The 16857-nt window shown below is 41.0% G+C and overlaps 1 protein-coding gene across 3 annotated transcripts in view; it reads left to right on the plus strand.

Moving 5' to 3' along the window:
* SORCS1 (sortilin related VPS10 domain containing receptor 1) overlaps nucleotides 1–16857 on the plus strand; it is a 301203-nt gene that overhangs the window by 87295 nt on the left and 197051 nt on the right. For all 3 annotated transcript variants that reach the window (XM_075757978.1, XM_075757976.1, XM_075757977.1), the window contains exon 2: nucleotides 5547–5614. In XM_075757978.1, coding sequence (XP_075614093.1) covers nucleotides 5547–5614 — 68 coding nt within the window. The remainder of the gene's footprint in view (nucleotides 1–5546; nucleotides 5615–16857) is intronic.

The following is a 16857-nucleotide window of genomic DNA, read 5'->3' on the forward strand; positions in this document are numbered from 1 at the left end:
GGGAGAAAAGTCAGGTTAAAGGTAATCCTTGCATTACACTTGGAACTGGTGCTGCAGCAAAGGACGAGCTTTGGCCGATAACCTGTAGGAGCCTTGCTAGATGCTTTTGTAGAGCAGTTGGAAACAAGGTCAAGGCAAAGATTTAAACTAGTACTAAACCTGGGTCAGAAGTGCAAGGAAGGTTGCGGTGAGACAGCATGGACCAGCTGAACATCAGCCAAGGGAGGTCTGGGAAAAATTGAGCTGTGCTTACCCTAGAATTTCTCCCAAGATAGTGGAGTGCCTCCTAGGGCCTAAACTGGAAAATTCACAGAGCAGTCTCTTCTGTCCAGTCACTGATTTCCATCTTGAAACCTATAGACGGGCCTTCATATCCAAAGTCTGAAAAAGCAATCACAGGTCAGGAGTGATTAACAAAGTGCAGTTTCCTTGAAAATGCTGGTTTGGTTTGAAGAAAAAACATAATAGTGTCCAAGATGGGAATACCTTGTTCTTCCTAGAATAGCCATGGGGAACTTGTTTGCTTTGGGAGACGGGTGAGCCAGGTTTGAGTACTTCTTATGTCAGTCTGTCTTTTCCGGGGTGGATGTGCTAACCCACCAAGTCTTCTGTCCATTTCTTGCCTGCTGGGGCTTTTCCACTTTGTATAAGTAACTCAAAACATTTTTAGTGCTATATGTCATGGTTGGTGCACTCACAGGGCATGTGGTAAACCCAGGATCAAATATCTTTTGCTCTGAGCTATCAATGCAGAATAATGAAGTTTTTTCTCTCCTTCTCTTCCATACCTGCTATGGCAGGGTAACCCACTTCAACTGCTGATCCTAATGAAGAACAGACTTTCTGAAGTTTTGCATTTCCATGCAATAGGAAGGGTTATCTATATTCACAGCAGAGCTGGTATAAGACTGGATTTTCACCTCCTTTCTGTTGTATCTCTAGTTTGCTTGTTCTTTTCCTTTTGCTCTTGTTAGCTTGCATTGGTTGGTAAGTGGTAAAGAAAGAAGAAAAACCGACAGTCCCAGAAAACAAAAACAAAGGAAGAAATAAAAAAAAGATGAGATGATATTTTTCATTTCATTACTGTGCTGCTTCACAGCCCCTATTCTGACATTTAGAACAACATAATATGTGTGTCTCTGTTCATTAGGTTCCTCAGTCCTACATAGTGACAGCCACAGAGAAAGTGGGGGAGAAAAAAAAAAAAGAAAAAAGCAATCTTAAACATGAACTAACCTTTGCAGGCTAAATAACAAAGAAATGAGAACAGCAAAGGAGAAATATGTTTTCTGAAAAAGTAAATATAACCAAAATCATAGGCTTGCATAGGTTATTCAAATATCATTACAAAGGGGAAAAGAAAATACTGAACTCTAGGGCAGAAATAACTAATTTTCTGCCCAATGACTTGTTTGTTTTGCTCATACATGTTTGAGCAGATCTGTTGCTAGTATTTGAACCACAGTAAATGACACAAGGAGACTGCTGAAACTAGAGATAGGCTTAAAGATGTTTAGAATCTGATACAAGTCCACAAAAATGAGAAAGCTTCCTATAGGGAAGCCCTTATGTGTTTTGGAAATAGGATATCTGCACCAAGTGGAGATATCTAAACTATTACCCCACAAACTAGTGCGTATGTATCCTGCAGCATGGTGTCAAATACAAATACTAGTTTGGAAATGTTAAGTGTTAAGATTTTATCCTCAATTTACTAAGAAGTTAGGATATAGCAATATTATTTAGTGTTCTATGTGTAGCTAGTCTGCAACTAAAATGCATATTTGGATGGTCTGGGTGCAGGGATGCCTCTGCAGAAAGATTGTTAGAGCTATATCAAAAGTATGATGGAATGCAGCTGTTTTTTTTTCCTCCCCCATCAGTTCCAGGAGAACTGCAGCACTCTAAAATTGTGTGGGTTTTACTGAAATTTCTGGGGGAAGAAAAAAGAACAAAAGAGACGTTTTAGCTCTCTGGAAGTGAAATATTTTGATTTCTCATATTGGCACTTTTAATTTTTTGACATTTCATATTCTTTTCAGGACGTCAATTACTTTTTTTTTTTTTTTTTACTCAAGTGAGAAAATTAAAATTCTCAATGGAGTTTTCTTTCATGGAAGTTTTGAGATTTGTGAATTTTCCTCTGTTGGAAAAAATAAAAATCTGAGTAATTTGTGAAAGATAATAGTCTGTTTAACATCAGTAATTACACACTGCTAATCTTAGTATTCCATAAAATTAACCTGATTCTAATTCTTGGGTTTTACAGATGGGAAAGTGTTTCTTGATTCTTGTATGATCTCCAAGATTACATCAGCCAGCAGCAAAGAATGGGGGGGAAACCTCCACTATTTTTCCTATTTATTCTGCCTGGTTTCCATGCCTGCTATCTTCAGATCTGCTTCTAAAACTATCAGATGTCAAAATATTAATTAGGGGAAATATTCATTAGTCATTTACATCTCTGGTTCCTCCGGCGAACAGAGGAGGAGGTGGCCAAGAGAAGACAACAAGGCTTGGAAAAAGATATAAGCAACTGTCCAGCTGCTTTGCGGACCCAAGGGAGTCTGTGCAACTCCCACATCGTACCGAAGGTCTCCATCAGGTCTCCACACAGGCTGGTGCTGAACCTCATTGAGTTCACTGCTGCCTTTCATCAGGAAAGCTGTATTTGGAAAGGCTTTATGTGCACACCCCTTCCTCTTCCTTCCCCTTCCCCCCCCCCCCCTTAATTTTTATTTATTTGTTAAGTAGGGGATTTATAGACCTGTTCAGAGGGTGCTGGGAGGGATAGCAGTGACACGGTTCTGTATCTGGAGCAGACAGCTGCCCTGCTGTCACTGATAAGCATTCCTGGGAGGGTGGAGATTGAAATTTAGCACTTACAAAGCCCTAATTGGCACAAGCCTTGATGAAGCATATGTGCCTGCTGCAGCTCTGCCATCTGATGCCTCGGCAGGCGGCTGGCACTTTGCACGTTGGCTGCCTCTTCAAAGAGGGACCCTCGAGGCTGGGGGGAGGCACCTCGTCAGGTGCCCTGGGGAGCAGAGGGAAGGGGTCATGGTGGTTGTGTGAACTGCCCCCATCATAGCAGGGGATGCATGGGCCAAGGCAGGAGTCACTGTGGGGCTATTGTGGGCGGACATGCCACTTGGGGTCACCGTGGATCGACCCCCAGTTGCTGCAGGGTGGGTGTTGCAGGGGCACACGTGGTGGGGTCTGGGGTTGGTGGTCAGGGCACTTGGAAGGGCCTGGGAGTGGCATGCTGCTGGGGGGCCATGGGGCAGGGCTGGCAGGGCAACACGTGAGGGAGCTGCTGTGGAAGTCAGGATCCAGGGACAGACCCAGGCGGTCACGCAGGAGCTCAGGGCCAGGCTGGGCAAGCCTTGGGGCAGGTCTCTGCTCAGGGAGCTTCATTGCTGCCCTCAGCACTGCCGGGACCAGGCCCCAGCGTGAGGGGGTGCAGGCTGGCACCTTCCCCATGGGGCGCCGGTCAGGGCCTTGCAGCTGGGGCCTGTCCAGCACCCAGTCGGGGAGCGAGGCAGGCTGGGGGCAGCCCTGGCATCGGGCATCTCTCTAGGGAATTTCTTCTACATCTTCATTTCTCTGGGAGCTGTTTGTGCAGTGTCACCAAGATGCAAAGTTGGGGCATCCTGTCCTCTCTTGGGGTTTGCATTTTAATAGCCTGAGTTTGCAGCCAGTTGTTTATGGATAGCAGGATGAGGCACTCATTCTGGACATAAAGCAATAAGTGGGCATAGTGGGAGGTGGGAGATTAAAATGGGAGCAGATAATAAGGGAAGCTGCTGCTCTTCTGAGGATGTTTGGTGATGCTTGGCCCTGGTAAACCACTGTTTTTTTCAGGTGCCCCTCCTGTCTCCCTCATCAGCTGCATGTGACTTGTGTTTGTGCAGATAGGAAATGCTTTGGGCAGCCTCTTTCTGTGCTATGAGGGATTTAATGGAGTTGTGCTGTAGAAACAGATGTCGGTCAGATGCATGTGCTCTGTTCCCTGTATTTTCCTCTATTCCAGTAACTATATGTTTGCTTATGTCCTCAGCTTCTGAGTCGCCATGCTTTTTCTGCGCTGTCTCACATGCTGATTATATTGGAAAGAGACAGTTCCTGGTGTGGCTACGTTGGGGCTGTTGGTGTGTAAGAGGTAGGATGGCTTTTGCCTTCGGAAATGGCAGTGGCAAGGTCTGATCCTCTCCCCTGGCACAAGCAGCCACGTGGCTGTTCCTCTGCCATGCTGGTGCCAGCTTGCACGGAGCTTATAGGGACTGAATTTCCTCCAGTTCTTTGCTGCTCTGCCAAATTGGTTGAAGTTGGCGATGTTATCAAGGGAGCAGGGGATGTGTATTAGCAAGCTTAATTTCTTAGGAACCCAGGCTGAAAGTAATAATGTAGAGCTATATAGATCAGGGATTTTGTCAGATAAGAAGTGTTGTGCCTCTTTAATTTACTGCAGTTTTAATGGGATAGAGAGGAGGATAAGGTATACAGCGACCTGGCGGGGAGAAGCACAAAATAAAATAGTAGCAATAGTAATGATCTGGTGGTTTATGTCCCAAATGTAGGTCTTGTTAAAGCCCATCATCTTGAAAGTCAGTATTTTATTTTTTTTTAAAGATATTAACAAATGAGCAGACTGAAATGTTTGCCGGAAATTCTTTTTGCTAAAATTGTTTGTTGTCCTCCTCCCCACACCACCCCCCTGTAACCCCATAAGATAATTTTATTCTAGAAGTGCCTGTTCTAGCAGGAGAGAAAAAGATGTTTACCAAAAGAGCTAATAAAACTCCAAAACCTGGAAACACTTCCCTTCTGTCTAAATCTAAAACTTTTCACTGAAATCATAGAAATATTGGTTGCTGGAGACATTTGGAGGTCCCTAGTTCAACCTCTTACTCAAAGCAGGTTTATCACCAGTCATGACTTTGTCTAGCCAGGTCTTTAAAACCTCCAAGGATGGAGGCTTTACAGATGTTCTGGGTAGTTTGTCCCAGTGTTGAACTATTTTCCTTATGCAGATTTTTTCCTGAACTCCAGTTGGAGTCTCCTAGGTCAAAACTGGTGATCGCTTGCTTGTGTTATATCATCTGCTGCAACCAAAAAGAGCTTGACTGGAGACAGGCCAGTGGGTTATCTGTGCACCACAGCTGTGAAAAAGATCAGCAGTTTCAGTGCTTGTGAAACAGGGCAGAAAATTATCACTATTACTACTGCATACAGCAGATCTCATCTTGTCTCCTGAAATATTATGTCTAGCATGTCAGCTCCTTCCCACTGCACTCTGCCTCCTGGGGTTAAGGGAAGAACCTATTGGCAATATCATGCAGAGGAGCTGAGCAAGGAAAGGTCTGATTGGCTCAACATACATCTCTGCAAATACTTCCTATGTCAGTTCAGGCAAATGCTTTTAGCAATTCATTCAATTATGTTAAGCTCCCATTAAAGGAATCCTAAGCCCTCCCTGGGGTCACTTCAGTTCTATAAGATTGTAATTGTTTGAGACTAACCATGATTTCTTCTTTTGCCTTCAGGTGATTCTAATTCTGACAAAGCTGTATGACTACAACCTGGGAAGTATCACAGAGAGCTCTCTTTGGAGGTATGGAGATAAATTGAGTTAATAATTACCACCTTACTTAAATAGGAAGAACCCGATACAATTCTTTTATTGAATTTAATTGGATTTTTTCTACATGTGCTGGAAGGTTTGTACCTAAACCCTCTCTCTTGCTCTCTCACATACGCTTCTGTTCTTTCATACTCAAGGACAAAGTCTGATTGTCTTGTTTCAGCTAGATAATGTATTTCATGAACCTGTTATCATTTGATTTCCCCTTTCCCATCTTATTCAGAATCAAATCGACCAATTGGTTTATTTTTAGGAGAACTCAACAGCCTTAAGTTCTTGTTTATAATGAAGGATCTAATGGCAGTCTACTGCCCAAATGATCCTTATGAAAAGTCAGTGCTACTAAGACTGGGGAAATATCTGTGACTGAGTATTCAATGTCTGTTTATTCAGAACTGATAGCATTAGTACCAGGTAATTGATTTCCACTTGTGTAATGCTGGCCACTAGACTGATTTATAGGGAATGCCCTGATACTTTCATGATTTCCAAGCATATATCATGCACTCTGTGAACCAAAGGAAAGAGTTGGGCCATGGTCTGTTTCTTAAGGCTGTTGTTTGGATTCAGTGGGAGCAGATGGTGCCTGTGTTAGATCCATTTTTCAGAGAGATAAAAGGAGTGTTTACTTCACGTGTCCCTAGTGTGGTACTTTCATGACCTGTAAGGGATGAAAGGGATGTTTTCTCATGGTTTGATCTGTGAAACTTTGGTGGGAAATCTAGGGGGTTTGTGTACAGGTCATGGATGGAGGTGGACAGGCTACTGTCTTGATGCAAGAAAACTTTGGGTATTTTAAAACTAAAACTTCTTGTTAGAATGAACTTGTTTTGACAAATTTGTTGAGGAAAAGTTTTTCATTTCCAAGGAAGAGTTTTGGGTCAGAAATAGAATGAATGACCTTTCTGTTCAAGGAACTGAGCAGGGTTTTAGGAGAATGACAGAGGAGGGATTTGACCTGGAGTATATTCTGAACTCAGGCTAGTGTTCTACCCACTGGCCTGAAGAAATAAAACAAGCAACTTCCCTTCCCCCCAGAAAACCCCTAACTAACCAAACAAAACAAAAACCAACACAAAACCAAAAACCGAACAAAAAAAAATAAAAATCTAGGATTTGTTCTGAACGGCAACGTGAACACTCAATATTATTAGTATTTTGTGCGGTTGGATAAATGGTTTCTCATTTTGCTGTGGGGGGATAATCAGATCTTTCCATTTCAAATACATTGCTTCTATGGCTTGAGATCAAAAATGTTCCTATTTTCTCTACTACCTTTGTCTTTACTATGGTGTGCACATCGTAGTAAAGGGCCTTCCAGGACTGTGGCTTTGGCAGTGTTTTTATGAAGATGGTTTAGGCTAGATTGTTTCATTTCTCAATGGTTTTGAGAAAGGATATTCATAAATATGAAATATATTATTTTTATTTCCTCTTACTACCCTCAGTCATTTCACCATGAGAAATACTCACTTCTGTTTCGTCAGTCATTGAGGAAGGTATGGCATTTCAGCATGTGAAGACACCTCTTTCCCCATTGCTGAGAGCAGTGAAGAGCTACTTTACTCATGTGATGCAATGCAGGATTGTGTTGAGATGCTGATTTAGGACTGAAAATAGGGCAGCTGCATCAGAGTGGAAAACACATTTCTTCATGAGGTCTGTGAATGTGGGCACAAAATTATGCTGAAGACCTTATGCTGTTGTCTGTTTCAGAATTGGTTTCTGTGGAGTATGCCACAATAGCATAAATCTTACTCTGATTAAAAAAGAAGGGACTGCAAGGATGTCACTGGGGGATGTACCAGGAGCTGGGGCTTTGGTAATGTGGCAGTCCTAGAGCTAGTGAGTGTGGTGCACTTTTCTGGTTTTCAGACAGTCCTAATCTCAGAATGTGATTAACATAGTAAAGGCCTGATTGTTTCCTCTAGCCCGGTATCCTATTACCAAAAAAGCAGTCTAAGAAAGAATATATGAACAGGATTATAATGTCTGACACTTCCTCCTAGTATTCTCTTAGCATTCATTCTTAGGGTCCTTCCTCAACCTTCAGTTTAAGGTCTATCAGAGTATAAATAATTTTTTCTGGTTTTAGTATATACTAGAGGATTAATATCCCATGAGCTAACTTTCTTAATATCTCTGAGCGTGTTATTAGAGCAAGAAGTTCCATAGATTATTTGAGGAACCACTTATCTTACTTTGAACCCATCAGCTTCAGTTTCACTTGGCACATGTCACTTGTGGAGGACTCGGTTACAGTTGCATTGCCAACCATCCAGTATCCCTGGGCAAATGCATTGGTCTGGGACATGTTGAAGGAGAATCAGGATTGCTAAAATCAACCCACTTATCCTTGCAGTGCTCCATTTCTTGATTGGCTCTTCAGCACTCATGATTGCTCTGACAGTTGCCAGTGCACTTCATTGTCATTCCTCGATCCTGTTGCCTTACCTAAGCCTCAGGTGGTTAGGTTGTGCTCTGCTGTTAGATCCCCACTCACCATGCAGGTATTCTTTCAGGTCACTAATAAATATCCCTGTGAAGTTCCCAGGACAGCTTTCTCTGTTCTTAGTGTGATGGAAAGAAATGACAAGACTGGCATATCTTATTATTTAATGCACCTGACAGAAAGGTTATTAGCTGTTGCTCCTCCTGGCTGCTAAAGTGACATGTTAATTTAAATCTCCCTGCTTGTTTATAAAGGACAGAAAAAAATAGAGTTCAGAGGAGGAGAGAAACATATCTTGCACTGTAATTTATTTCATGCCTTTAGGTTTGATGCTGGGGAATGGAAGAAAGCTTGATCTCATGTCTGGTTTGATGTCAAGAGTTCTGTTTCTGAAGGACAGAGGAGAAAGACAGGTAGTTCTGCAGGTACCCATAACTGAAGAGGAATCTCTACCTTGAATACATGACAAAGAAATACCACTCTCACCTCCTGCACAGAGTGCATTCTCAAAAGGTTGATGAATGATGAGGGGCTGTTTAGAAGCATGTCACAGACACAAGTCATTTATGCTATAGCTGGTTATAAGCACATCTGTCATTCGAAGGTGTAGTTGGGTGATTTAAGCAGTCTTGTGACTGATGGGACTGTAACCATCTATAACACAACTATGCCATCGCCTACAAGATATGAATCTGTCTTCCTTATAAACACACCACTACCTGCTGGCATTTCTTTGTAATTTTTCAGCCAGTTTAACTACAGCTGGCTGCAGCACTAATGGATGGAGATCGCCCTTCTAAAACTACCAATGAATTAAGAGACCACTGGTGACAAACACAAAGGGATGAAATACAGTAAAAGAAAAGAGATGGGGAGAATCTATACGATCTTCTAGAGTGCTAAGACTCTGTGCTCGCTGTGCTTTGGATGGCAAGTGAGCTGCTGCTTTGGTACGCAGTAAATGAATTTTTGCATCAGACTGGGCCTGACTTTAATTACGCTGTTATCCTCTCAGCAGACTTTTTCCACAGTTTTAGTTGAGGGCTTTTTATTTACTTTTTGTTATTCTTTTTATAGAAGAGGAAGAAAATGGAGGAGAAAAGATTATCTGTCACTGAGCAATTAACTGACTCTATTGGGTTTGTTTATCTTCCTCTCCTAGATATCTCTCAGATCACAAAGAGGATTAAGCTGTGAGAGTTAGGAGAAGATGTTTTTTACCACTGGAGTAAGATAAGCTTACATTTCCAATAAATAAAAATGTCAGAATAGTGACTGCGGTATCCATGAACTGCAGACAGCGGTGGGGGAGGACTAATCTTTTTTCTGTTTGTGTAAATACGATGCTCTGGAAAGATGTGCAGGACACTTTTCCTCATGGCCTTGAGAGACTGACGAGCAATGAGTGGTGCCATTCACCTCTTTGCTTTCTTATAGCTCTGTGTTTGGTCAGGAATGAGTAATTTCATGGAACTTGCTATAAAAATAGCAGTAATTAAACATTGCTTTTCAGCCAGAAAATAAGAAGATGTAGAGTTTGCTTAGTTTGAGAGCATTTATGTTCTAAATAGAGATGTGTTGTTCCATTAGTTCTGGAAGTTATTGTTGATACTCCTACGCTCCAATGCTGTACCTGAAGTCTGAGCTCCCCAATTCAGGAGTGCTTAATACTTCCAGCCTGTCCTCCACTGCTCTTGATTTCTGCAGTGAGGAAGCTTTAGCATGTATGCCATAAAGGAATCTCAAGGACTCTGAAAAATACCTATGCCTCATATAGATCTAGCTTTAACTTCCCACATGTAAAGCAAGGAATGGTAATAGTTGCTTTTTTTTTTTTTCTTCCCTGGAGAACTTTCAATAAATTTAGCTAATGGGCATCTGCAATATTTTGAAGATTGCCTGGTGATAAGTATTACAGAGATCACAGCAAGATAAAAATTCTCAGAACTCCAAGGCTCTGTTTCTAGTTTTTTTCATTGCAATTTTGTTTTGACCTTGAACTAGTGTTTTAACCCCTCCATCAGTTCACTCATCCCCACCTTCCAACACCACCAATGCACATCATCCTGCAACTTTGTCCTTTCAAGAAGGGAAGTTAGGAATATAAACTAGAGAAGAAACAGATCCCTCAGAGCATTTCCACCTCTCAATATAGGAATAACCTTCATTTATTCCATGGGACATCTTGATGAAATAAAAATTCACTGTTTTTACTGTGTTCTTATCCTCTTCTGCTCTCAGCCACTGCTGGAGACAAGTTATCGGGCTAAGGTAGACCAGGGTACTTGGTACTAAGGTCTAAGTACTATTTTGTTATGTCTGTATGTTGGGTAGTCCTATAATCACCATTACGCATGGGACTGTTTGGTGAAAACACTTATTGTTGGAGATGGGTTTGCATTAGTATGTTAGATAATGAAAAGGAGCAATGGAGGAACACGAATGTGTTCTCTTGCAGCTGCTGTAGGGATAGAAAACTCAGGGAGAGAGGTAGATGTAGATTAAGGATCTCATCTGAATACAACCTTGCAATATTAGCCAGATGATCTCTGTTAGACATCTTTCTCTCCCCTGCTTCCTGTTGTTTGAAAAGTCTTGGCTGTGAGTTGACCCCAGCTATGTGGTTATAAATACTATATGTTCTTTGAAGCCTCACAGATTTACCTTTCTGCATGCAATTTTCTGGCTTCTTGCTCTGTAAGAATGCCCTCTGTGCAGATAGGAGCTATAGTCACCTGTGTCACCTTCAGTATTGTTGACATGTTTGTGAAGATTTTCTTCTATAGCCTAGAGAGTTCTTGCGATAGGAGACTTTAAAGATTGTCAGTATTTGCTTACTTCCTTTGAGGGGAATTTACAGGAAATGCCTGTTATTGTATTCATCATTTTCCTGCACATTTTATGCTGGTTCCTTACTTCTGTTTTGTAGATGGGCTGTTCTTAACTCACATTTATTTTCTACCTGCTGAGCCACATTAATAAGGTCATAACTTGTGGCTTAGTGACACAGTGTGCTCTGCAACAGCAGATTAGGGTCTTTTAGCTGAAGTAGGTAGGAGAAGCAAATCCATATGAGAGAGGAACTGACAAAGAGGGGAAGGAAATTCTCATTAAGCATATTTTAACCAGCAGTTTTGTGGGAAAGGGGAACTTGAAAAGGACTATTTGAAATGCTTTTATCTATAAATATGGTGCTTCAGTTGCTCAGCGTAAGTCACTTTTCTTAACTGAATATCAGAGCTTGATAAATGCTGCTACATTATCTCCCACAGGCATTTAGTGAAATTATAACAATGACGTTTTCTTGTCTTTTAATTTTTTTTTTTCTTTTTACATTTTCACTCCTGCAAACATATGAACTACTGGCTGTTCTGTGTTTAGATGCTGGAGGGAATCTGGTGGGAAGAGTGAGTTTTTGCACAATCAGGTACTCATGTAGGAAGCAGGTTTTTTTTACGGTTTGATCGCAGCAGGAGATCTGCATGCTTTGGAAGTGGGCTTAGAACATGGATTTCATGCACTGACTGTGGAGCTGAGCGCAGCCTTTCTCTGCTGTGATGGGACACTCTATTCAGCCATCAGGACCCCTAGAGACCTAGCGGTTTATATGACTATCAATATTTTACATGAGAAGTCTCATTTTACCCTGGTGACTAACAGTAATAAAAACTGCTAGCACAGTCAACTCTTCTAGTTGGTTGCCAAAGTTTCCTGAGATTTTTGTCTGCTATCAAAAAGAGCTCCAATAAAGCTGGAGAGGGGGGAAAAACAACCAACCAACCAAAAAACCCACCCAAAACCCCAAAAAAGATGTACCTAGGAAACAACCTACTTGCAGATACTTAAATAGATCCTAATTTAGCAGAAAACTTAAATCTTATTGAATTTTACCACATTCTTACCTTTCCTGAAGAATAAGGGCCAGTATAACCATTGCATTTTGTGGCATAACATCTATCTTTGTTTAATGAATCTTAGGTAAGTTCTGCCTTGACATAGCTTAAAGAATCATACTCTGCTATTTTGAAGGATCAAATTTGGGTGAGGATTTAGTGATGTGCTCTTCATTGCCTGGTTTGTGTGGATAAAATATTCAGTACTAATGATGATGCAAATTTATTAAGCATATTAAAAATGTGTTCTCTGTTGCAGCCGGTCATGAAATATAGCAGTGTTACCAAGTAAATCAAAAAAGAACCTCGATCCATTTTCTGCGTGAAAAAACATGTAAATCAAGATATTGAATATTAATACTGACATATATTATCAATATACTGTAAATAACAGATGCACAACATTCATGCTGCTTTATAGACATACAATGTTTAAATGCAGTTTGTCATTATTCTTCTGCAAATTAGAAGATGAACTTGCACATCTGTTTCCTAGACTGTACCTGTTTGTGCAAATGATATTGGGAAAACATAGCAGAACTATCTCTGGTTCTGTTCCACAGGGTTCATCTGTCTGTTGTGGCTGTGTAATAACTGCAGACAAGCTAGAGTGGAGCTGGTATGTAAGAGGAAAGACAACACAGTAGTTACCAGTTAATAAACAGAAAGCAAAACACCCTTTTATATTCTGACATTTCCATCCCTTTCATATCTATGCTGTCACTCTTCCTTTTGTATAGCTGAGTAAAATTGTACTTATCTTTTCAGAGGGATATATCCTCCACTAAATCACAAAAAGGAAAGAATGCATTTGGGCCTTAGCTTGGGTAAATAAAAACTACTCCAGTTGAGTGAGTTATACTAGCTTGGGATCTGAACTCTAAGGTCTTCAGATCCAGGTCCCAAATATTTCTGGATCTACACCTTGGGAATTATCCAGGCAAACATTGAAAGTTTATTGTTACTACAGAAAGAGCCAGACATGTGTCAATAGGTCCCTCTTGAAGGACATAGTGAAAAGCCTGGAAACCATGTATATTTAAATACGTACTGATGGCATGTTTGCTGTGCAGCATCAACTGACTACTGTTTATGCCAAGACACAGTGGCTTGTTTGGAAGTATCCTTTTTTTTTCTGATTTTTCTAACCTACCAAATAATAATTGGACAAAACAGAAAAGGAGAAATAAAGCTCACAATTAATCAACTTGTTTCTTCAATATGATAGCAAATTCAGCTTTTGAGTGTGATCCTGACAGCAACTTCTGTGCCTTGGAGCACAACGTAGGTTTGTGATTGTATGACAGGGACAATTGAGAGAGACTTGACTCCTGGTGAGCAAGAAATTAGTTTGCAGCTCAACTTCCCCTTGTGAAGGCTTGGAGGAAGCATGTGGGGATTCAGGAACTTTTCTGTCCTGGCTGGCAGCCTCCCCTGCTATTGCGCCAAGCCATTTCACTGGTGAGATGCATTAAGTGGTGGGTGAAGAGGTGTCCTGTCGATTATGAACATAAATTGTAATGCACTCTAAACCGATACAGTGCTTTGCCATGGGGAGGTAAAAAGCCTTCCTTTTCTCTTTCACCCATTACTTCCCCCTATCCCCCAAATGAGTTTCTTCTGTAAGGAAGTTACATGAATTTCCTTAGCATGCATTTTACTGTGTGCTGTGTAGTTGGGTGTGAAGATAAAACCTCTTTTCAATGATCTTGCAGTCTAGATGGATAGTGTATCTGAGAGATGCTGAGTTGAAAGGTAATAGAAATTGAGATGCCACATGTATTGTGTATTAAATGACTTCATAAGGAGAGATAAAGTGAGACTGATATCCAGTCTTCCCCCAAGTCAAAATTCTTGCAGAAAGTGTTGTTCATTCTACTAATTTGCTTTTACTACTGTATTTCAAGACTCTCTGTGCATATCTGTGTGTGTGTTCCCATTAATTTCCTTCGGTTTTTCCTTCAATCCTGAGCTCCTGGAGCCAGGTGACTGCACACAACCTCAGCTTTTCTGTGGTGGGAGAAAGCCTCTCTTCCTGGCTTTCACATGGTGAAAAGAAAATTGAATAGCTCCAACTGCTGTACAGGTGGTAAAGCCAAAACATAGATTCTTCATGGTTGGTTCCTGAGAGCTTATTTCCTTATTGCTTAAAGTATCTTGGCTGGAAAAACAAATCAGGGTGGGATGGAAAGAGAATCAGAGTGGGGTGGATTCCTCTGTTAACTGAACTTGTAGATGCTTCTTTGTCATACTGAAGGCTGAGGTTTGGATCACAGCTCTGATCAGGCCAAGCAAAGCCTTAGCCTGGCTTTGCTACAAACCAGCTGAATGTTGATTGTTGGCTTACATGATTACACTGTTCACCAATTAAAAAAAAAAAAAAATCTTTCTGCTGGTGAACAAAAGAAATTTTGTTTACTTTTGATAAAACTGGAGTGTTTTGCTCTTTCATGGTGGTAACGCTACAAAGTTGCGCTCTCTCTCCTAGGGCAGAACAGGAGACCCCCCTTTCAGAGTTAAGGAACCAAGTATTTCCCACATATAATGGAGAAACAGAGCTGGGTGGAAAGGACACAGACACTGGAAGGCAGTCTGAGGAGATAGCAGGTTCCTTGTCACTGATTGAAACCTGCCAGTCTTCCCCAGCAGGCTGTGAGTGCTGGTCTTGAGTCTCCCCGAGAGATTTTTTTGTTAAGCTGCAGGCTTTAGAAACTGCACAGCACTCAGCTGCCAGTCTGACGGGCACTGTAACCTCTGGGGAAAAAAGGACTGCAATCAATGTCGTCCTTTTACATTTGAATACAAAACCTTTTTAAAATAAGCTAAAAGGGACACAGGAGGCCTGAACAACTGTGTGCTAAATAACCCTTCTGTAAGACAGGAGGATAAAAGGAAGCTGTAGGCAGGTGTAAGCTCCCATTGTGCTTTACCAACGAGTCACTGTGTTCTTACTGATAGTTTGAGTGTGTTTACATTGTCCCAGGCTGTCTCAGCTCCAAAGGATCAATCTAGGAGGCTGAAAACCACACATTTTTCTGTCTTCTCTATTTCTGTCCTTGCCTTGTAGGAAGCAACAGAGGCTAATCCTTGCAAAAGAGAGAGAAATGAGATTCAAACTTATTCCTTTTAAATAGTTCTCTTTCCAAGGAAGGAAAATCAACACAGAAGATATGACTATGGATTGTGTGACATTGCTGGGAAGAACTACTAGATGGGAGAAGCACTAGAGGTGCAAAACAAAATCTTTATGAACCTCACCTGTAATTGTTGTTTCTTTATGAAGTTATGAAACAACCTCTTTTCCTAATTGTGTTTGTAACTTCTTAGCCTCCGCTGTTCTTGTGGTTTCTGGGAGGCAGAACCCACAGCCTTTTTTCTTCCTTATCCATGGTAGCTCTGCCTAAGTGGAAGCAACACCCTTCTGTACTATGGACTAGGTAAGAATGTGAAGTTTTTGCAGTTCTTCCTCAAAATGAGTTTACCTTGCTGGAGTCTTCAAGATGTGGTCTGCTTTTTCTTTTTTTTTTTTTTTTCCTAGCCTACCTCCAGCAGCACCCAATAAATGACAGCCACTAACACTGTTAAACTCTCAGTAAGAAACCTATTACCTTTGGGATAATTTTTCTTTCTTGCCCCAGTAGAGAAATCAGCTTATGCCGTGAAACATGAGTTTTGATGACTTGCCGTATTAACATTAATACCTATTTAACAATATAAGTTATATATATTATAGACTATTAAATTATTGGCCCTTTCCAGTAAGGACATCTGTGGATTGCAAGACTCTGACCTCCTTTTGCTGTGAGCAGCGTGCACTGACTACAGGCATTGTGGAAATATAATTTCTCTTCACTTCCCTGCCAATGCTCGAGTGACGATGTGCTCTCTTGCTATGAGGCAACATAAAATTTAAAGGCTAGTCACGATGAAGGTAGTAAGAAAGAAACTTAAAGACCTCAGTAAATTTCCCTTCTAACTGTTCCCTTTTCAAAGGTAAATGGTCTTATTCTTTGTAATCTCTCTTTGTATGTTAACAGCTTTCACAATGCTAGCTCTTTTGTAAGAAAAGCACATTACAGTCCCAGTCTGCTTTATCTCTGGATAAAGAAGCCAAAGGAGGAGGAAGCCAATACATTTCTTCTATTTTTTTCTTTAAAGTCCACCACCTACTCAGCACTTATGTACTGTAAATTCAAGACGTGGATGTTACTCAAAGAAGCAAGTGTGATGTCACAAGTGTTTTAATAGCCTTTGATTTATTTCCCTAAGTGTTTTAATAAGATGATGCACAACAGCATTTGGAAGCCAAAAGCAGTCTTAGGAGAGACTTGGAGGAGGTATTTTCAATCTCCTGACTTTTCTTCCTCAACACAGTAATTTGTTTGATTGGAGTAGAAGGGTCCTGGATTCAGAACAGGGATTCTACTTCTTATTTAGTGTTTCTTTGTGAGTTAATCAGTCCAGTTTGTGATCTGAGTCAGTAGGAGTATGAATGAATGTACTGTGATATAAAAGAGCTGCATGGTTCAGAGAACAGGATACTGGCTGGGGTTGGGTGATTTGTGTTCTGTCGCTGTATAGGTTTGTGGCTATTAGATGGTGAAATATTTGGTTAGGCATAATCAAGAATCAGCAAATTCATGTGTATCAAAAGTCAGCTGCAAGGAATCGTCTCCTGCAAGATATTTCTAATGATGTTCTGCAAGGTTAGTTCTAGGTGGAGTGATATAGGGCATTTTTGCCATTAGCCTGGTAATAAATCTGGTATAACTTCCAAGTTTAAAGACAGGCAGGGTAGTGAATCATAGAGACCTGAAGTAGTCACAGTGAGCAAATGGATTACTTGGTAGGCTGAGCTCACTTGAAGA

The sequence above is a fragment of the Balearica regulorum genome, chromosome 7 (genome assembly GCF_011004875.1).
Source record: "Balearica regulorum gibbericeps isolate bBalReg1 chromosome 7, bBalReg1.pri, whole genome shotgun sequence".
NCBI lineage: Eukaryota > Metazoa > Chordata > Aves > Gruiformes > Gruidae > Balearica > Balearica regulorum.